Raw genomic sequence first — 21,925 nt, 5'->3', positions numbered from 1 at the left:
TGTTATTGTAAAGTGAAGAGAAAAGAATAGTAGAATAAAAAAAAAAAATCAAATGTTAAGATTTCCCCATCATCCTCATCGGTTATAATATCAGATCTTTCGATCATTCAATAAAAATCGTACCACCAGGTTTTCCGACTTTAAAAAAGATGAAACACACACAAAAAGACATTATAACTCACAAAAAAAACATTTTATTACTTTATCTTACAACACACAGTTAGATAACTTCATCAACTATATTTATTTATTTATTGTTCATCCGGATATAACATTAATATTCCATAATCACGAGGATCATTCCAAATAGGATAGGATGATTGCAATCTGAATTGATTGTGTTCACCAACAGAAGAGAATCTAGCTACAGATGTAAACTCTAACGTCTTGATACCAGATACTAGTGGAAAGTGGTGTCTAATTGGATCGGTCATTGAGAAGCCTGCAAATACATAATTGATACCTTTGGAATACAATTCATTGTGTACTCGTTGCAATAGATATCTAAATAGTTGGTCTCTAACTTGTTGATCTTTACCTAAAGAATAACAACAATAGAGTTGACGATGCTTTTGTGTCTCCTCATTCTGATTATTCTTTAGTGTAAAGATTAGATCTTGATTCCAAACTGATATAGATGCTTCGTAACATTGACTATCTTCATCACGTTTGATAGTGGCCATAAAAGTAGATTCATGGTACTTTTCATTGTCAACAAGGATATCTGAAAAGTTGGAGGGAATAAAGTTGTATTGCTTGAATGCATTATCCCATCTTTATTTTACATCATCAGAGTGTACCAACTTTGTAAATTCAACTACTACATCCTTCTTCTTCATCTTGTGTGGAATGACATCGACAATGACAGGTTGATCCAATCTCCAAGCCATTTGGTACTGGTCATATTGTGGTTGCATCTCTACATTGGCAGTTGCCTTTTTAATTGGTGTATTGGATTTGGATGTCGATGCAACGATGATGGAAGATTGACGATCTTTGACAGCTTGGTGAATATCTCTAAAAAACATACTAGAAATGGAGTGACCACGATATTCTGGATGAACGTTGACATCAAAGACATAGTAGACTGTTTTTTTTTCACCACATATAATCATATCTTTAATATTGCAAGCGTATGCACCAATTGTTTGTTGTTGATGTACATCCTCTGCCACTACAATTTTATTATTTCTTGTCAATGTTGGTCTAATATTAAAATCGATTGGATGTGACATTCCCTCCAACACTCCATTATTATTATTATTGTTGTTGTGGGTGTTTGGTAAACGTGGAATTGATGAAATAACTTTTAAATCATCCTTTTCTTTTGAAAATTCTCTTAATATAAATCTACTCATTGTTGCTGTTGTTGTTGTTGTTGTTGTTGTTGTTGTTGTTGTTATTGCTAACATGATCATTATAAATATTATTCATACTTAATTAATTTATAAATGTAAACCCTACGCAATAAAAAGTAGTAGGCTCGGTCGCGGTCACATGGTTATACGTCTAGTTTATAAAATAAACAAGATTGTATATTCCACCTTTGAGATTATCCATTGAGTTGTATAAATACACTTAATTAACAACACATCAAAAAAAGATTGATGCATCTTTCATGTCCTTGTTTCTTTTAATCGAAAGTTTCAGACACCAACAAATATCCAAAAAAGATATCTTATCTATTAAAAAAGTATCTTCTTTTCGGAGACACCAGGGAAGGTCCAAAGTTAACCTGAAGGTTTGTGAAATTTTTTAGGACTCCTTTCATTTATTATCATCAATCAATCATAGAAATATGAATAGAATTAATTATCTTTTAGTACTTGTTGCAATAGTAGCTGTTTTTGCGTCACTAGCAACTACCAGCAATGCATCCCCAACCATGCCAGAATCAAAGACCGCTACTACCGAAGAAGAAGGTGTAAATATGTGTAAAGGTTTAAATGCTGTAAATTGTTTATTCAATCAATGGTTACTACAAAAATGGTAAATAATATTATTTATACAATACTTGATCGATCAATGCTAACTATAGTTATTTTTCTAATTATTATTATTTATAGTTATTGGAATGGTAAGGAATGTAGACCAGAGCCATAATTATTTACCATTGATTCACCACTGTTATTTAAATATCAATCATAAATGGTGAAGAAACTGTACAACTAGTACCATTTAAACAACATTGTTGATATTTTTCATTACATTGTGACGAATAAAAAGATGGATCTCTTCCACTACAAGGATTACATTGGAGACGCCAAATATTTAAACATGTTGACATTGTTACTGATCCACATTTCATTCCATCAGATGGATCACCTTTTTTAGATAGATAACAATCTAGTCGATTGGGACACTCTAATTGAGGTAGATACTCCTTTGCTCTTGTCCACCAACCCTTTTCACCATCGACACTATTTGATGATTGATAAAATTCAGTGTTGTTTGTATAGATTTGGTTGACTGGGAATCCATAATCATCACCTGGATTACTCAATCCATTACCAGTTGTATGAGTACATCTTGGTGATTGTGATCCCAAAAAGTAACTTGATCTAAATCTATACTCTAAATATCTATCATGATTCCAACAATTACAATTATCTATCAATATATCTGGTTTTATAGAATCTTGATTATTAATAATTGATTCTTCTCCCTAAAAACATTATAAATAATCAATAAAATATTAATTATTAGTATTTAAGTTATTTTCTTTCTTTCTTTCTTTCTTCTACATACATTATTAAATACCCAATCTTCAATTGATTTAAAATCATGAATGATTGTTTTAATTGCAGATTTATGAATCATCCATGCCAATACTTTAAATTCTATTTGCCCTTGTAATTTAACCTTTACAATCTCTTTTGGTTTCAATAGAGATAGAGACATTTCATTCTTTATACTCTTTCTCTTGATTGGTTTATCTAATCTCCAATCATATTGTGGATGAGTAGTATGAAGAAAATAAGCACTTGTTGCAAATTTGATAGTCTCTCCTTTATCATTATTTATCTTTTTTCTACAAATTTTAAAGAATTCGAATATATCTTTTGAAACTAATGTATCTTCCTAAAAAAAAAAAAAAAGAAAAGAGAATAAATTAATATAATTATAATTATAATTTTGTTTGTTTGTTTGTTTTACATCATCATACTTCAAAAACAATTAAAGAATCCAAATAAGGAAATGATTTAATAGTATAAACAAATCCATGAACCAAATTTCTAAAAGCATGATAAGCATTACCATAAGGTGCCGAACAAGTAGAAGGAGTTGTAATATGAGTGATTGATTTAAAATGTGATGTAATGTCACGTTGATGAAGAAGTTGAACCATTCTTTCATAATAGCTCACATTGACGTTGCCATCAGCATTGTTGACAGATTGAGTAACAACCAGATGATATCCATGAGAATGATTAGCAGCCATTAAACTATGTAAACATTGTCTAAATTCATCTATCCTCTTGTATGCCATAATTAAAATGATCTTATTATTTGATTTATTCTTTTCTTGTAGAGGAGGTGGTGGATCGAGTGCATACAATGATGAAACTCTATCTCTTGATGTTAGATTTACATTTAAATGATGAATAGGACTACCAAGTCTATGATTTTGATAATATTTAAAGTATCTAATATCATTATGATGTTGATGTTGTTGATTATTATGTCTTTGTTGTTGAGGATGATTTAATGCATTTGTCAAAGACAAAATAAAAATAAAAAGAACCAAAACTAGAATTCTAGTTTTAATCATTTTAAAAAAAGTACTTTAATTTTAATTAAGTTGGTCTACCTATAATTGATAATACATGAATATATATATAGTGTAGTTGGTATACCAACTACGACCAAACGGTTTGACACACTACCAAAGTAATAATAAAAATAAATAATTTAAATTAGATCGATCACAACAACCCCCCTCTAACCATTTCATTTCATTTCATTTCTTTTAGTTACAGATAATTAATTAATTTTAGAGTTTTTATTTCTTTTTCTTTATTGGTTGTTCAACAGCACTACCTTGAATAAAATCATTTGCAGAAGAGGAATCAATATCCTTTCTCTTGTTCTTGTTGATATTTGATTGAATATTTTTAAGGGTGTCGGTGGTTGATTTGGCTGAAGCAGCGGCAGCAGCAGCAGCATTTTGTACAAATTCCTTTTCAGCAGGAGCAATATAATGCTTGGCCTGTGCTTGTTGACGTCTAATAGTAGCTTCTTCTTGTTTCTTTTCTCGTTCGACCTTTTTCTTTTTGTCTTTGCTCTCCTTTGACATAAAGTACTCTCCCGATTCCATCTCCAAATCCTCCTTTCTTGGTGTAAAGATGGTGCTTGCCGATGGAGCATCTCTGTTCTTTTTCTTCTTTGGAGCTGGTGCCTTTGATTGAACGTTTCTCTTTTTGAACTTTGGAATGAATCTAGACCAATCCTCAGACTTTAATGCATCGTTTTTAAAGAGTTCTCTTCTGATCATCAACTCTTTGATATTGTAGATTGGATGAATATTCTTCATACAATCCTCTACAATCTTTCTAACCTTTTCCAAACCATCCCATGGTCCAATCGATGCTACCGTTGTACCTTGAATGAGTACATAGCAACGTGTCAACAACTCTATCGATTTCAATGTAGCTCCATCTGGTCCAATCAATCTTTGTCTTCTCTTTACAAATCTTTCCTTGTTACGTACTAATCCTCCAATCTTTATAATATCACAATTATTATCATCTTCCATAATCTTCTTTGCCTAAACAAATAAAATATAAACATAAATAGAATAAGAATATATTGATATCTTTATATTATATCTCTCTCTCTCTCTCTCTCTCTCTCTCTCTCTTCTACATACATGAACAAAAGGTACAGATCTAGATAATAATTTAATAAGATCACGAGCCTTTAAGATAGCAACAGGATCCCAACACTTTTTAGTAGTGACAACGGTCATTGTACCTTCGATAAAATCCAACTTGCAATCGATACCATGTTCAACAAGTTCCTTTTCGACGAGTGGCCAAATCTCTTTAATATATTTCTCTCTATACTTTGGGAATACTGTAGAGAATGATGATTCATCGTATAGTACTCTCTTTGGTACTTCATCTCTCTTTAGTGGTGTTGGTTTCCACATATCAACACCTGCTGGTACATCTCTCTTGGCTCTGATATCTGATTTCTTTTGATAATTCTTTTTGTTGGTTTTATCTGTTGTTGTCGATGTTGTCGACGTTGTTGTTGTTGTTTCTGTCTCCATCTTTACTTTATTACTCCTACTCTATCTATCTATATCTCTCTCTATATTTAATCAATGGTGTGGTCTCTTTAATTTGTGGTGGCTGTCTGTTTTCAGCTTTCGTTCGTTTTTTTTTTTTTTTTTTTTTTTTTTTAAATTTAATTAAAATTAAATGGAATAAATAAATAGATCAACAACAATAGTAATATCAAAACTTGATTGATTAAACAATAAATAAATAAATAATAAATAATAATCCTCTTGATTAAATAAATAATAAATAAATTAAAATTTTGATACAGATAATTTAATCGATAGGTTAATGGACAATAATATTATTATTTTAATTATTAAACCAATTTTGTATAAATAAGAATATTCATACATTGGTGTTATACCAAAAGAGAGAAAGAGAGAGAGAGAGAGTGAGAGAGAGATAACATCTATAGATTTATACAATATTTATTCAACCTTTGGAATGTAAAAAAACAAAAAAAGAGGAGGTTCAGATACATCAGTCGACAACTGAGTATTACTTGATCTCAATCTATCTATTTATACATATACATACACATATACATATACGCACAACCACCAACATCAAGATGGCAGATCAACAAGTCAATTTAAATACACTCAGTTTAGAACAATTGGAAATGGTCAGAGAACAAGTTGAAAATGTATGAATAGACAAAGACACACAGCAATGACTTTTATCGATTGTTGAGCATCTTGCTATAGAGTTGGTAAGCATACTCATCAATCAATCGATGATGTGTATACTTGCAGATGATAGTCAGGATAGCTTAAAAGATAGCAGACACAAGTGATTATTCGGTAAAGGTTGGGTGCTAACATCAAAACATCCTATCAATCAACAATCAACAATCTCTCAAAGGAAATACAAACATTATCAGACTCTGCAGCACAATTAAAGCATGCAGCCAACAAATATATAGAAGCAAAAGAAGCAATTGCAGGATTAAAAGGTGCAGAGGGTAAAGAAATTCTAGTTCCATTGACATCGTCGCTATACTTGCCAGGAAAGGTTAATTGCAATGAAAAGGTTTTGGTTGATATAGGTACTCAATATTTTGTTGAAATGGTATGTATTATATACAATCTATAATAACAACAACAATAATAATAATAATAACAATAACAATGAACTAATTATGATTATTATCCAAAAATGCAAGGGATTGGATCAAGGACAAGGATTTACAAATAGAAAAGTACAAATCATTTCAGAACAATTAGGAAAATTACAACAAGCTATCAATGTAAAGAGATCTCATATGGATCAAGTTATGCAAGTAGCACAACAAAAGATCACTTTAATGAGACAACAAGAAAAGAAATAATAAATGGTACCATACTATATAGCTGCACTAAAAATATCCCACCTACTATGATTCCAAAGTGATTGGTGATTCAAACCACCATGTTAAATGCATTGTTAAACGGTGACATCACCTTTTGTAATCGACAACTGCCTACCTGCCTGCCTGCCTGCCGCGTTGTATACCTTACATAAAGTATGATGGTTGTTATTGTTATTAATTATTGAATGTTTATTTTTCATTATTATTATTGTATACCTAGATATATATGTAGTGAGTGCAAAGAGATAGATACAGAGAGAGAGAGAGAGAGAGAGGAAGGGGATAACGAAGGTATTATTAGCACCCTTATAAGGTACAAGTATTTTATTAATCTACATACATTTCTATTGATTGACTATCTATTATCTATCGTTGTTGTCTGTCTATCTATCTATATCTATCTATCTTAATCACGCTTTTGAGTAGCAGGAGTAGCGGTGATGTAGTGATATAATACAATTAATAAGAAGGCAATAGCACCTAGTGAGTTTGCCAAGAATGATAATTGGGTATCGGTCATCATCTTTGAAGGTTTTCTATATCTATCTATCTATCTGTTATGATATCATTGATTGATAGGGTACCCAAGAAGTTCAAGTGATTGGTGCGGACTTTCAAAAATTAAAAAAAAAACAAATAATTGTTGTTAGTACGTATAAATAGGACAATAGACAAATCCCCAGAGAAATATATTTAGATAGATAGATAGATAGATAAATTTTGATTGAATAATCTATACAGTCAATTTAAAGTATTGTTGAAATTATTTGTTATATTTTATAATATTAGCCCCAAAATTCGAATTAATTTTTTTGGGAGGGAAACAAAAACTACTACTCCCTTTCAACTAAATTGTAGAAGAGAAACACAGACTGAGATATATTATATCTATATCTATATATATACAAGGATAAGGATATTTATGATAATGTACCATCAGACAAGATAATAACGCACAATAGAATTATATAATGATGAATATCGATGTACCACTCAGCAGTACAACTACTGAGAATATAATTCAAAATAATAATAATAATAACAACAACAATAATAATAATAATAATAATAATAATAATAATAATAATAATAACTTTGTAACCAATACTCTACTTGATAACAGTAGCAATAATAATAATAATGGAGTGACTGTTGCAGCAGCAGCAGCGGTTGTTTCACCTGTTAATACTACGATAACTATACCAACAACAACAACAACAACGACTACGACTACATCGACAACAACTACAACTACTAATATAATAACATTTGAACAACATCAACAACAGCAACAACAACAACAGAAACAACAATTACTACTATTACAACAACAACAACAAAAACTTGAAACCGATAGAAAGGAATTAGATATAAGCGAAAAGGAACTAAACTTTCTGGTATTACAATGGTTGTCTAAATTACCAATCACTCCTCATCTCCAATCATCACTATTTGATCAACTAAATGAACATGATCTATTGGAGAAAAGAATATCTTGGGATGGTGATGAATACAACTATGATATGACTGATTTGGTATGTCTCTTTGACAAAGATTAAATCTCTACTCTACAAACTCTAACAACTTTCTATTATCATCCACATGTGTAGAGGAATAAATATAAACATTGTTCACCAGACTATTTGAAATCAATGATTCAATCTTATAAATATTTAATGAATGAAAAGGGACATCATTCAAGACTACCACTCAAAACTAAATCACTATTGGCATCAGGTGATTATTCAATGACTCCTCCTCCGACAACAACAACAACTCCAACAACAAACCTGAATAGAATTAGATTAAACAACAACAACAACAACAACAACAACAACTTACCAACTCCTCCTATACTGACACCTCAAAATAATAATAATAATAATAACAATGGCATCAATAATTTCATTGTTCAAAATGTAAATAATAATAATAATAATAATAATAATAATAATAATATAAAAGAATTGACAAATTCTTCACCAGATATTATTGGTGAGACTTTTCAACAGAATCAACATTTACCTATTGTTCAACAACAACAACAACAACAACAACAACAACAACAACAACAACAACAACAACAACAACAACAACATCAATTACCAAAATTATTATACCCTCTAACAACGACAAACAAGAGAACCATTAATAATGCAATAAGAAACACTCGATCAAAGAATAATGAAAATAATGAAATGGTACCATTTACATCTAAAGTTTTATCAAGAGAACTTGATGGATCTAGAAAATTACAACAACCATTACCATTTTCATCAAATTTCCAATTGGTATGTAAATTAATTAATATCTATTCATTTATTCCATTTATTAATAATATTTATAATTTTATTTAGATTGTAACAGTTCAAGCACATAAAGCACCAACATATTGTTTTACATTTGATAAAACAGGAGATAGATTTATAACTGGAGCAGATGATCATTTGGTTAAAGTTTGGTCATCGAGTACTGGTAGATTAATAAGGACTTTACGAGCGCATGCAGGTGATATTACAGATATGTCTGTTAGTTTTGATAATTCAATGTTGGTATCTGCGTCCAATGATAGTACTGTTCGTGTTTGGGATTTGTATAGCTATGCCCCCATACACACTCTACTAGGACACGAAGTATCGACAAAGAATTTTATCACCTCTGTATCATTTTGTCCAACACCCGATAGAAATCTTGTTCTCAGTTCAGATTCTTATGGCGTTTGTCGTCTATGGGATCTCGACGATTTATCAAAGTCTTGTATTTTACAATCTTCAACATCTTCAATCAACAGTGCCAGTTTTAACAATGCTGGTACACTTGTATTTATTGCCAGTGGAACATCTATCACTATCTGGTCACTTGCATCACATCCACCCGTACTTGTAAATACTTTGGAGGGTCATACCCCCACTATAAAATTATTATCTTGTAATCATAAAAGTGATTCTATCATATCTGGTACCGACGATGGTACTGTAATCATTTGGAAACATTCCTATGGTACCATTTGGAATCAAATAACTTGTATGAGAGAAAAAAAAAGAAAAAAAGAAATAGAAAACCTATTCTAATTTTATTTTCCATCTACTTTAGTTAATTCAAGAGGAATTAATTCTCAAAAAAGAAATTTTAAAGATAAATTAAGAACAGTTGTTTGGTCGTTGGATGATAGATTTATCATAACAGCTGATCATGTTATAAGAGTTTGGGATGCCAACGATGGGTCATTGTGTAGAGAATTAACAGAACATCTTTCAGATGTATTTGTATTGGATACTCATCCGTTTGATAGAAGACTAGTGATGAGTGCTGGCTATGACTCTATGGTTTTATTGTGGGATATTGAAAGAGGAGTAGTTGTAAAAAAGTTTATTTTGGATAATTTGATTGCTTCGTCACAGATTTCAGATGGTGGATTCTCTCCCGATGGAACACAGTTGTGTGTTACAACCAACACTGGAAAATGGTACATGTTTGAAATTGGAGGAGATGTAAATTCCACCCGCTTTTCAAATACACCATTTGAACAATTTTTTCACAACGACTATCATTCACTCATTCGTGATCTTTATGGTTATGTATTGGATGATCTTACTCAAACAGCACCTCATCTTTTACCACAACCGCTGCTTGTCAACTATCAAGGACAATCCTATGGTTTCCAACCACCACCCCCACCTGAACCCAAAAATTATTCCAAAACAGCTCAATATCAAGAGGATCTGCGTCGATACAAACAATTATTAGAGTATGAAACAGAGCTCTCTCTCAAAGAGGAACCAAAACAAAAAAGAGAGTTTATTATACCTCCAGAACCACCCACACCAACAAAAAAACCAAGAGGAAGAAAACAACCACCAACACAAGCACAACAAGAAGAAACAGAAGAGGAAGAGTCTGTTGATGATTATGATCTTCCAATTCCTAGTGATCTTTCAGATGACGATTTTGTCCCCTCTGAGGAGGAATCAGAGAGAAATCAGTCAGAATCCTCTGAAGAAGAAGAATCTGAAGAGGAAGAAGAAGAAGAGGAAGAAGACTCAAATGATGAAAACCAAATTACAACAAGAAGTCAAAGTAGGAAAATGGTTGAACGTAAGTAGAAAAAAAGAAATTATTTATTTATTTATTATTATCTATTTATTAAATCTTTTAATTTGTTTTATCAAACTTTTTAGAAAAGAAAAAGAAAATATTAAGAAGAAAAATCCCATTGACAAGAAGTAGAACAACAAATGGACAACTTGATGAAATTATAGAGACATTGGGGCTACCAACTGAAATACCAAGTGATGAAGATAATGGACAGGATGGTAACGAATCAACAACAGCTGATTCAATGATAAAAAGAAAAAGAGGTCGTCCAATGTCAACTCGTTCTATTTATGCCTATAGTAACAATGCAAACGGCGAGGATGACGAAGAAGATGAAGACGATGATGATGAGGATTACCAAGAGGAATTTGAAAGTGGAGATGACCAACAAGATGATCAAGATGATGATGATCGAATGAAAAAAGATAAAACAAACAAGAAAAAGAGAAAAGCAAGGTTCACCTTAAAACCCAACAGTGTACCTACAGCTTTAAAACCCTCCTCTTCACCTCCTCTTTGTCCAAAATGGTTATTGGTTGACTCTAATAATTCTATTACCTCTTATATACCACAAGTATGTAAACAATATTAATAATATCTTTTACCTTGAATATTTCTAACAATTGATTCCTTTTTTAGATTGGAGATAATGTAATTTATTTCCACCAAGGACATAAAAAATATTTAGATATGTACCCAGATGAGGTTGTCCAAGACGTTGGTTTATCTCTATTGTGGTTGTCTACAGCAGAAGAATGTATTATCAAAGAATTAAAATATATTATCACCTCGCCTCAATCTAGCAATCCCGGATTGCATCAGGCACAAATCACGCTAAAACCTGTTTCAAGTCCCGATGAAGAAGATGAAATCAAGGTATTTTATCATGTTAGTGACATTCCAGATTATTTGGTATTGGCAAGTAAGGTTAAAAGGAGCCTCGAGACGCGATGGGCACCAGGAATGAAATTTAAAATGTATTATCCCGATGAAGAAAAGTGGTACAATGGTAGAATCAAGAGTATTGCCCCTTCGGATCCAAATTACCCAGACAGTTTATGGGAAAGAATATTGGTTTGTTGGAGTCAGGATGGCAATGATGACAGGGTTAGTCCTTGGGAAATAGAATTATTGACCGATCAAGAAATAGAAGCAGCAGCAGCAGCAGGAGAGCAAGAAGAGGATGATTCGGAAATGGAACAAGATATAGACCAAACATCTTATTTGATGCTTGTCGATAAATTATTGCGAACAATGACTGATGAATCAGAAGAGGTTATCGAACCTCAAGTACGTGATTCGATCATTGCTACATTGGAAGATATCGTCGAAAATGAAATATGTTTGCCCTATTTGGAGCCAGTAGATTTGGAATCGTATCCCCTCTACATCCATTATGTCGCCCACCCAATGGACTTTTCAACCATATTCTCTCGTCTGAGAAACGACTATTATCGTCGAGTTGAATCGGTTGCACACGATACAGAGTTGATCATGCGAAGTGCATTTACATACAACCAACCCAACACCAAAATTGCAAGAAACTCAAAGCTCGTGTATCATCAAGTTTTGGCTTCCCTCAGGGAATATCTTCCACCAGGTAGCGAAATAGATCATGGACAAGAATCAATTGATAATAAAACTGACCAAGAAGAATCAATGGAAGTTGATATAGAACAACAACAAGAAGAAGATCAAAGTGAAAAGGATGAAGATGATGAAGAGGAAGAAGATATGGTTGTTAGGAATCCACCACGAAGAACAAGATCAGCTTTGGCAAATAATAATAATATTAATCCAACACCAACAACAGGAATAACAAGATCAAAATCACTAGTCATCACAATTCCTCAAACAATGGTTTCAACAAGAACATCTAGATTAAAAAAACAAAATGACATTGTTCCACAGGAAGAAGAAGAGGAAGAGCAAATAGAGTCGGAACAAGAAAACGATGATGACTTTTCAATTGACTCTGATAATGAACTTGGTAACAAGTTTAAAAGAAAGTCTACCACTACCCAAAATGGAAAATCAACTCATCAAATCAAGAGAAGAAAACCAACAAAATTAATTGAAGAAGAGGAAGAAAGTCTAGAAGAGGAAGAAGAAGAAAAAGATAGTAGTTTTGAAGATATTTCCAATGATGATATAGAAGTAGACTCTGTTAATTCTAGTACTGAATCCAACAACAATAATGTCCAACAACAACAACAAGAGAATCCAGTTACGCCAATTGCCAAAAAGATGCCATTGTCTTTAAAAATACGCACCAATAAACTAATTTCCTAAAGGTACAATAGCCTTTCGATTATTATCCATTATAAACCTTTATATTTGGTTCTTACATATTTATTTATACATTATTAAATAATTGGTTGTAGTTTAAGGGGTAATAATAAACGGATGGCATCAGTCCCCGATGTGTAATATCTAAATAATCTTTTAACGCGCAAGAATCCAAGGTTTTCATAGAGTGTAATAGCAGGTGTATTGGTGATGATAGTCTCCAAAACAACTTCATCACAATCGAGTTCAATCATTTTAGTAATAGTAGTTTTCACAAGCTTCGAACCTAAACTCAAAGTTAAACTTGTTAATCATAATCTATCTAATATGTTCTTCTTTCTCTCTTTTCATACCTATTCCTAATCTTCTATATCTTTTATCAACTACAATCATTCCTATATAACCTCTTTGTAAATGATTGTGAATCGATTTCTTAGAGATGACAATCCCAACAAGTTGACCACTTGGATCACGTGCTAGAAAGCATAGTTCAGGCCAATTGTTTAAAAAGAATCTATATGTAAAGATGGTATATGGTTCTGAGAGTTCACACTCGATCAGCGCAATGATCTCTTGTATCTCTATTTCACCTTTGTATGCTGTATATTGAATATCATCTTCTTTTAGATTCAACTTTTTTGTTAAATCCTCTACCAATGATGCTTTATCTGTCATTCTATATTTGTAATTAGAATGATAATGAACAAAATCATATCATTTTTTTGAAGTAGCGGTCGAGTTTAATTTTTAATTAACTTATCATTTAAATTTTGAAGGATTCAACAGAATCATCTTATAAAGATTTAATTTTTATTTACTTTGTTCTTATGATCTTTTAATAATTTAACAATTTTTGGATCTATTCTTTCTTGTGTTAGGAGGAGATCGATAAGTTGTGGATCAACAGAGGAGCTTCTGTTGGTCAAATAATATTCGACAATATTGGTTGCATTATACATTAATGAACGGGTTAAATTGGTGGCGTTGTACTTGATGAGATGATATTTCTCTTCGATATGACTAATGATTGACAGGTTTCCGTATTCAAAGGCTCCCCTAAGTACATGATTTAGATTATTTGTGGTATTTGAGTTGTTTGTAATCACCAATTCCAATATTCTAATGTTTCCGATTCTTCCAATATTGACCCAACTATTTGGCTCACAGTAGAAACCTTGTTCACCCAATAGCTTTGTACAATAGGTGATTAATTCCGGTGAGCTAGCAAAACAGTATTCCAGAGAACAATCCCTTGGTCTGAGGAATTTGACTATATCCAACTTGTCAAAATAGATTGCCATGTGAATAAGGCACCTAGAATACTGGCCAAAGGTTGTTTCGTTGAACCACTGTTTGAGTGTTTTGAAGTTCTTTACAAGAAAGTAGATAGAGTGAGAGTGTTTAAATAGATGTAAAAGCTCTTCATCTAAAAAGAAGATGTAATTGGTACGGTAGTATGTTTCCAAAAGATAAACAACCACGTCAACATCTCCACCAGTGATTGCGTCGACAATATGCATTTTCGGAATGGTTGGTAAATTTTGAATGTGAGTGTGGATGATATATGTAGCAAATGTATAGTCCTTGATTACTAAATCAAGTTGGGCGGAAAGATCCTCTTGAGTATAGTGATAATAACGTTCAAGGTATTTAAAAATATGAATATTCTCTGTGACGGGTGGGTTTGTTTGTTTGATCTTTAGGTGTTGATAAGATTCCATCCCTTTCATCTTGGCGTGGACATATTCGACGTGTTGTAGACGACCCGATGAACAGGCAGCTCTAAACAAATACATTATTTTATCGTCGATTGGAATATGGGGAACGATGATTTGAATGATGATTTCCAAAACCTTTGGGTTTTCATAGTGCTTTAATAGTTGTGTGAGTGCATTGTTGACGTGCGATATTGATGGTAAAAATTTGACTACAAGCAAACATGTTTCGATAGCCTTTAGAACATTTGAAAGTTTGGATCTTTCTTGGTCATCAAATCCTTGCAACTCTTTAACTGCGCTTTCCAATAAACTATCTGGAATGGTTCGAAGGAAGAACTTTGTCCAGACAGATTCTATAATCTTGATGTTATCCTCTTTAACGTTGATGATATCGTCAAGAGTTTGAGCAATGTATTCACCAAATGAAGATGGATTTACAGAGCCAATTTGAGGATCAAAAGATTGAACCTTTTGAAAGAGAGAGTAGTCGTTGAGTTGGAACAATAGTTGATAGACATCAAAGAGTTGAATATGACTGATATCTTGTTGTCTGAAATGGATCATTGCATCGTTGGTTATCTCGAAAAGTAGAAAACGACCAATGCTGAGTTGTGGATTAGACATGTATCGTTCAAATAGATTTTGATGATCACCACCACGAAACGATACATCTTTGCTGATAATGTCTGTATATAGTTTTGGACCAAATTGTTTGTAGAAATGGTATAGATTGGTAAAAGGTTCCAACCTATAGGTTTCAAGAAAGATAGTAATCGATTCATTAAATAACAACTTGTTTCTAGTCTTTCCAATTCTAGAGATGTGGTCTAGGAAATCTTCTTGTTCTGTGATACCAAGCTCTCTGATGGAACGATTGAGAAGGTCACGTATCTTGTCGGTTTGAAAAGAAACAGCAGAAAAGCTATTTGGTTTGATATGATCTAACCATCCAATACCTTCAAATAGCAACGAATGGTTTAGTCTGAGTTTGTCAAGTATCACCTGTTCATAACCATTGTCCAACAACCAAATAACCTTTGATGCTTGATTGAATGTCTTTATCAATAGATCTGGATGTGGTAATATTGGATTCAAGTTGACAGGTGAAAATGATTGTGTCTTATCATTGATGATTCTATAACGAATGATATCTCTAGACTCTATCTTGTGTATTAAAGTTATCCATTTCTTTATATTCTTTAATAAATATATACTAGTTAAAACTTTTTTTATTGGTTGTTCTATTTTTTGTTGTTGTTGTTGTTGATTCATTATTGATAATAATAATAATAATACTAATAAAACATTTTGATCAATAAAGATATCTTGGAGGACAAAAAAAAAAAAAATCAGAAAATGCAACTGCAAAATATAAAAAATTAGAATTTAAAAAGAAAGGGGTTTATTATTATTTGTATGTACAATCCGGTTGAGACCTCCATTTCTCAACTAGTTGGTATCATAAAATCAAATGCCTCTTCAAATGCTCTTTGTTTAATATATTTTTGTTTAAATCCTGATGCTTCTGATTGTTTTAATGTCCTAATTAAATTAAATTAAATTAAATGGTTAATATTCCAGGTCCATGGAAATTTCAAAAAAGAATAATACTACATACGGTATTAAATCTTTGAGTCCTAAATCATCATATTTAAATTGTTCGGTTGGCATTGGTTGTGAAAATACAGGTTTGTGTTGACTGTCAATTGCATGAGGCTGTGCTACTGGTTGTGGTTGTTGTTGTTGTTTCGCTTGGTAACTATATTTATTTGATTGATCTCCTGTTGTTGGTTGTTGATTTTGTTGATTTTGTTGCTGTTGTTGTTGATGTTGATTATTATGATTATTTAATATATTTGTTTCAGGAGCACCCATTAATTTTTTACTTTCACTATACGACAAGATAGAGGTTGCAGAATTATTTTGTTGTTGTTCAATCATTTTCTTTCTATCCAATTCTTTGAGTTCACTTGCAGAGATTTTACCATCTGCCAAATCTTCCATTGCTTTTATACTCTCTTGAATCTTGGTTGTTTGATCGATTAAATCTTGTTTCTTGTAAAAGTTTCTCTTTTCTATTGCCTCTCTTTGTTCCTCTTCGATCAACGATGCTATTTTAGCATCTTCTTCTTCTTTTTTCTTTTTGTTTATGATAATCGATTGTTGATTCTGTTTGTTATAGTCTTTAAGTTTTTGTTCAGCCAATGCTTGATGTTCACCTCCTCTCATAAATTCAAATATCAAATCTTCCACAATCTCTAGGTAATCATTGTATTCATTCAAATTATTAAAATCTTCTCTTCTTTTGTTATATCTATAAGAAAGTTTGGTTGGTTAGATCTATTTGTTGATACCATGGGTATAGAAGTTGGGGGGGTATATACATACACTCTTAAAACTCTTCTTCTTGTATTATTTTCCTTATCGTTTACATCATCGAATCTTTGGCTTACAAATGTTTGTCTTCTAATTTGAACATTACAACCTAAACAAACCAATACAGCATCTTTCATATAAGCTGCATGTATACATGATTCACAACTTCAAGTTATAATAAATGATTATAATGATTAGAATGATGATATGTATTTGTGTCAGAACACCTGTTAAGATTCAAACATACTATCTATGACTACAAGGAGCAGTCATCAACTTCATCTGTGGAGCCAGATATAAACTGTTTTTACACATGATACATTCATCATTCCTATCTTCACTCATCTTGAGATATATCTCCTCCTACTATACTACAAAACTACTATAGTTATTACTATTGATATTACTAGTGAATGATTTTGTTTCTAAATTATCCAAATTTGAATTTTTTTTCAAGTCCAAAGATAAATAATATTAATTATTTATATTTATATTTTATGATAATTAGTAAATATTGATATTATTAGATTTATTTATTTATTTATTTCTTTGTTATTTTTTTTCTATTCTTTGAATCGAATGGATCACCAACTTGTTGAACCAAATCTTTAAATACATTGCTTCTGATGAATCTACCAAAGCAATCAACACGTAACAATTCAAATGATGATTGACAACTAAGTTTGAGTTGTTGGTCAATGGTTGACAATACTTCTGATTTGAGTGCATCCCTTACAGCAAGTTTTAATTCTGGCTCCAGATTGACTTCGAGTGGAGATCCTTCGAGGAAGAAGTTTTCATAGATATTGTTGGCAGCTGCCAATGATGATTTACTCGATCTACAGTATCTCTCCAACTCCATCCAACAAAGAAGTAGTTCTTCACATTTCTCAGACTTTACAAATCGTTTAAAGGTATCCAACCATGTTGGTTCAGAGAGAATATAACAAAAAACTTCATTTGGTTTGTCGGCTGCTGTTGTTGGTCCACCTCCACCTGGAAGTGTGGTAGTTAGATCAAAGTTGGATTGTTTTCTTTGTTGTGAAATATTTGGTGTCAATGGTGCTTTTGATGGTGTCGATGGATGAGAGGTAGAGTGTTCAAATACTGTTGATGTTGTTGTTGTTGTACCGCCACCACTATTACTACCATTACTACTTGTACTACTATTTAATGGTGCTGTTGTTGTTGTTACAATGGTTGGATTAGATGAAGATGAATTGTTGGAATTAGATAATGCTGATGCTGGAAGTGGTGGTAAAGCTTTGTTGTAGGAACTAGTGGAAGTTGGTGAAAGAGAAGGTTGACCAGAAGATACGGGTTTGTCCAAAAGAGTAGGAGAGATTGTAATGGGTGAGAGTGCACCTGGTTTAACAGATACTTGACGTTCTCTAGTTCTTGGGAATATTGCTTTTAATTTCTCTCTAGAGATTTGTTCAAACTGAAGGTCAACCTTGTTTTCTGGTTTCTTTTTATCCTTTTCCATGTATTTAATCATCTTTTCCTCACGTCCCAACATATCCTTGCAAACATTGCTTTGAAGGAATAGTTGGAAATGGGTGTTTGTGAGTTGAAGTATGATATCTTGACCAATATTGTCAAATGCCATCAATACTTTGGCTCTTTGTTTAGAGGCAATAGCTTCTTGAATCGAATGTCTAACAGAGTCTACAGCAGATAGCACAGAAATCTCCTTTTCAGCACCATTACGAATATAAGTGTCGTACAGTTCGTATGCATACTGATCAATAAACTCTTCAGCAAGTACCTTGAGTCTATTGATATTGAGCCACAAAAAGACCATGTTTCTAGCGTCGATGGGAGAAACGGCGGGTGTTTGTAAAAGTAGTGGTGAGAATCTTGGTGATAAAAGTGATGATGTCAATGGAGAAACTGAATTGGGTGAAGTAGAAGCAGATGAGGGTGCAGAATGGCTTGGTGATGAACCTCCAATAACCATACTGTTGGATCTATCTCTAAAATAGGGTGATGAAGATGAAGGTGTTGTATTGTTGCTGCTACCGCTGTTTGGTGATGTTGGTCTAGATGGTCTGAGGTAGAGTAAAAAGTATTCCAAACCAATTGGATTACTAATCAATGTATCGAGTGATTTGGTAAGTTTAGATACACCTATAGTCTCTGTTGGTTGTTGACTACCTCTTTCTAATATTGCTGCTGCTTGATAGAGTGGACTCTTTAAAAATAATGGAAACATTGAATAATTTAATAAAGAGGAAATTGCTTCAATTGCAATTGATAAACTTGGATAAATATCTAAAAATAAAAAATTTAAAATAAAAATTAATAAATTGATCAGATAGATATATATATAATATATATTGTTTTTTTTTTCTTTGTTTTTTACCTTGATCTAAAAATAGATTTAAACGTCTATCATCGATAGCAGATCTTGCTTCAGAATCGATATTAATTTCAAAAGATGAACCCGGAGTGATATAATTATTGTACATATTTAAAAACATTGATCTGACTGTTTCACGTGGTGCTGAACGAGCTTCCAATTGCTTGAGTGAATGACAATCAAGATAGAATAATAGATTTTCGATACCATGATGTTTTTCAGAGAATATTCTAAAGGCTTTGAGGTAGATAGTATTTTCAATAATGTCATCAAAGTTGGTTGGTGGTGGTGACATTGTCTTTTTGGTAATATTCAAGTGGTTCAAACTACTTATACTATCTGCTGAAAATGTCTTTCTTATAAGTGATGCTTCTGATGCTGTTAATGTTGGTATTGATTTATCTTCTTCTGTAGTTGTAGTAGTAGTAGTAGTGTCTGGAGAGGATTGAGTGGGTGGTAACTTTCTACCAAAGTGAACCAAATGATGTAAATTTAAAATCTAAGAAAAAAAAGAAAATTAAATAATTAGAAACATAAATAAATTGAATTTGATCTCTCTCTTTCTTTCTTTCTTTCTTTCTTTCTCTTTCTTACATTTTGAGATAAATTTAATAAATATTTCTTTCTAGCACCACAAAACTCATCCAACTCTGATTCCAATAGAGATAGATACTTTTCATAGAAACTAATTGATTGAGTTAGTTTAGCCATGACCGAAGCAATCTTATCACTCTGACTATCGGATAATGATTTTGCAGAGTATTTTTGAAGTAGCATTTTAAGATCTCTTCTATATTGAATAGATTCTACCAAGTATTTATCTACCTCTTGTTTTAGATTCTTGAATGTTTCAGTTTGATCTACAAATACAGAATTCTCTACTGAATAGTCTAGAATAACCTTGCAATCTCTTACACTTGCTGGCAATAATACATTGATCTCTTTGTTTAATTGTGAGATGGATGTTGACAATTCTCCAATCTGTGGTATTTGTAATCCAATCTTATAGAGATCATTGGCAAGTGTAAATGATGATGCCATAAATGCTTAAATTTACGTACCGATATATTAATGTTAATAATAGGTTTGAATTAAAGAAGATCATTGATGATGATGATGATTGTAACCTACATTCAACTTGTTCAACATAATGTTTTGAACCTTCCAAGGCACTATTTAATGAAATACATAATGAATGTAATGTATGAATATTTAGATTATATTTACGAAGTGATGATGGATTAATCTCTATCGAGTCCTCTGAAAGCTAAATAAATAAATAATAATAAATCAGTGGGTGGGTGGTAGTATAGTGGGTAATAATGAAAAAAATAGATATATTAGTATTGATGATGATGATGGGGTGTGTCATCATGATATGATAGTTTCAATACTTACTGAATAATAGACCATTGAGGAGTTGGTTGAGCTATATATATATATATAAATATATTAGCTATCAATTAGCTTGTTGTTTGCCTGCTATTCTCTAATGATGAATCTAGAAGAAAGAAATGGTTGTAAGAGTCAATGGTTTAAACCAGATAATCTAGAGGAGGGGTGCAATGATGATCAGCAGCTTGATTGCTTGCTCTTCAACAGACAGACAAACAGTGTATGAAAAAAATAAAATAAAGAATTTTCTGATGAGATATTTTCATTATAGAAAAAAGATCCCTCCCTCCCTTTTCTTTCAACTTGTGGGTGGTGGTTGTGGTTAACAGATTTAATGAAGAAGACACAAACAGTTGCAGATCATCATCACCTTTATCCATCATCATCATCCATCGTATGTATTGGCCATACACACCCACAAGTTGCAGATCATCATCATCATCATCACCGTATAGTCTATGAATGTAGATTACACCAATTTTCTGAATGGTGGTTGTTTGTACACACAAAGCTTAGGGGTGTGTGTGTGTTGTGAAAACGATGTATTGGGATTAATCTTACCTACAAATCTCTCTCTCTCTCTCTCCTTCTCTCTTTCTCTTTCTCTCTCTCTCTCTCTCTCTCTCTTTCTTTTTGTTGTTTATTTGTGTATTATCTCTTTTTTTTTTTATTTTTGTTAGCTCACTATAAAAAATGGTCCTTGGCACTGGTGGTGTGGAATAAGTTGGTCAGCCTGCAAAGAGTGGCAAATGGGAAGCCATTGGATTTTTAACTAAAAAATCAGTTAGTTGGAGGAGGAACTTGCTTGATATTTTTTAAATATAAAAAAACTAAATAGTCTTGACTTTGAGCTCAAAGTTGAATCGATTAGCTAAAAAAATATTATTAATAATTTTTATTATTTTAATTTTTATTTTGAAATCTCTTTTCATATAAATAAAATTTCCTTTTGTGGAAGATTAAATTAATGTTTCGACAAGAGAACAATTTAATTTCAAATGTTAAATACATAGAGGTTTGTTTGCAATAAATAAGCATTTATAATAGAAAT

The 21,925-nt window shown here is 32.0% G+C and overlaps 11 protein-coding genes across 11 annotated transcripts; 4 read left to right on the top strand and 7 right to left on the bottom strand.

Moving 5' to 3' along the window:
• Window positions 1–251: 251 nt before the first annotated feature.
• DFA_02516 (uncharacterized protein) lies at window positions 252–1,418 on the bottom strand (the record flags this gene model as incomplete). Its single annotated transcript, XM_004357183.1, has 2 exons — window positions 252–774; window positions 805–1,418. The coding sequence occupies 2 exons, from the start codon at window positions 1,416–1,418 to the stop codon at window positions 252–254; spliced, it is 1,137 nt and encodes a 378-aa protein (XP_004357239.1).
• Window positions 1,419–1,798: 380 nt separating this feature from the next.
• Window positions 1,799–2,081, top strand: DFA_02515 (uncharacterized protein; the record flags this gene model as incomplete). Its single annotated transcript, XM_004357182.1, has 2 exons — window positions 1,799–1,951; window positions 2,067–2,081. 2 exons carry the CDS (start codon window positions 1,799–1,801, stop codon window positions 2,079–2,081), a joined length of 168 nt encoding a protein of 55 aa, XP_004357238.1.
• A 50-nt stretch (window positions 2,082–2,131) lies between these two features.
• Window positions 2,132–3,772, bottom strand: DFA_02514 (uncharacterized protein; the record flags this gene model as incomplete). Its single annotated transcript, XM_004357181.1, has 3 exons — window positions 2,132–2,665; window positions 2,749–3,081; window positions 3,167–3,772. The coding sequence occupies 3 exons, from the start codon at window positions 3,770–3,772 to the stop codon at window positions 2,132–2,134; spliced, it is 1,473 nt and encodes a 490-aa protein (XP_004357237.1).
• Window positions 3,773–4,003: 231 nt separating this feature from the next.
• DFA_02513 (uncharacterized protein) lies at window positions 4,004–5,275 on the bottom strand (the record flags this gene model as incomplete). Its single annotated transcript, XM_004357180.1, has 2 exons — window positions 4,004–4,768; window positions 4,871–5,275. 2 exons carry the CDS (start codon window positions 5,273–5,275, stop codon window positions 4,004–4,006), a joined length of 1,170 nt encoding a protein of 389 aa, XP_004357236.1.
• Window positions 5,276–5,859: 584 nt separating this feature from the next.
• On the top strand, window positions 5,860–6,618 carry pfdn5 (prefoldin subunit 5; the record flags this gene model as incomplete). The annotated part of the gene is made up of 3 exons (XM_004357179.1): window positions 5,860–5,934; window positions 6,153–6,302; window positions 6,337–6,618. The coding sequence occupies 3 exons, from the start codon at window positions 5,860–5,862 to the stop codon at window positions 6,616–6,618; spliced, it is 507 nt and encodes a 168-aa protein (XP_004357235.1).
• A 992-nt stretch (window positions 6,619–7,610) lies between these two features.
• DFA_02511 (uncharacterized protein) lies at window positions 7,611–8,198 on the top strand (the record flags this gene model as incomplete). Its single annotated transcript, XM_004357178.1, has 1 exon — window positions 7,611–8,198. The coding sequence occupies one exon, from the start codon at window positions 7,611–7,613 to the stop codon at window positions 8,196–8,198; it is 588 nt and encodes a 195-aa protein (XP_004357234.1).
• Window positions 8,199–8,291: 93 nt separating this feature from the next.
• Window positions 8,292–13,026, top strand: DFA_02510 (bromodomain-containing protein; the record flags this gene model as incomplete). The annotated part of the gene is made up of 5 exons (XM_004357177.1): window positions 8,292–8,930; window positions 8,997–9,663; window positions 9,733–10,734; window positions 10,818–11,308; window positions 11,374–13,026. The coding sequence occupies 5 exons, from the start codon at window positions 8,292–8,294 to the stop codon at window positions 13,024–13,026; spliced, it is 4,452 nt and encodes a 1,483-aa protein (XP_004357233.1).
• A 315-nt stretch (window positions 13,027–13,341) lies between these two features.
• Window positions 13,342–13,698, bottom strand: DFA_02509 (Putative acetyltransferase; the record flags this gene model as incomplete). The annotated part of the gene is made up of 1 exon (XM_004357176.1): window positions 13,342–13,698. One exon carries the CDS (start codon window positions 13,696–13,698, stop codon window positions 13,342–13,344), a length of 357 nt encoding a protein of 118 aa, XP_004357232.1.
• Window positions 13,699–13,782: 84 nt separating this feature from the next.
• Window positions 13,783–16,013, bottom strand: DFA_02508 (uncharacterized protein; the record flags this gene model as incomplete). The annotated part of the gene is made up of 2 exons (XM_004357175.1): window positions 13,783–13,815; window positions 13,842–16,013. The coding sequence occupies 2 exons, from the start codon at window positions 16,011–16,013 to the stop codon at window positions 13,783–13,785; spliced, it is 2,205 nt and encodes a 734-aa protein (XP_004357231.1).
• Window positions 16,014–16,186: 173 nt separating this feature from the next.
• mnat1 (CDK-activating kinase assembly factor MAT1) lies at window positions 16,187–17,390 on the bottom strand (the record flags this gene model as incomplete). Its single annotated transcript, XM_004357174.1, has 4 exons — window positions 16,187–16,283; window positions 16,360–17,055; window positions 17,130–17,282; window positions 17,365–17,390. The coding sequence occupies 4 exons, from the start codon at window positions 17,388–17,390 to the stop codon at window positions 16,187–16,189; spliced, it is 972 nt and encodes a 323-aa protein (XP_004357230.1).
• Window positions 17,391–17,658: 268 nt separating this feature from the next.
• On the bottom strand, window positions 17,659–21,912 carry DFA_02506 (uncharacterized protein; the record flags this gene model as incomplete). Its single annotated transcript, XM_004357173.1, has 6 exons — window positions 17,659–19,391; window positions 19,483–19,978; window positions 20,074–20,525; window positions 20,611–20,746; window positions 20,878–20,908; window positions 21,884–21,912. 6 exons carry the CDS (start codon window positions 21,910–21,912, stop codon window positions 17,659–17,661), a joined length of 2,877 nt encoding a protein of 958 aa, XP_004357229.1.
• Between the last annotated feature and the right edge of the window lie 13 nt (window positions 21,913–21,925).

Source organism: Cavenderia fasciculata, assembly GCF_000203815.1.
Source record: "Cavenderia fasciculata unplaced genomic scaffold Scf_Dfasci-G-b-190b03.r1-5, whole genome shotgun sequence".
Classification (NCBI taxonomy): Eukaryota; Evosea; class Eumycetozoa; order Acytosteliales; family Cavenderiaceae; genus Cavenderia; species Cavenderia fasciculata.
This window is presented reverse-complemented; position numbering and strand designations above follow the sequence as displayed.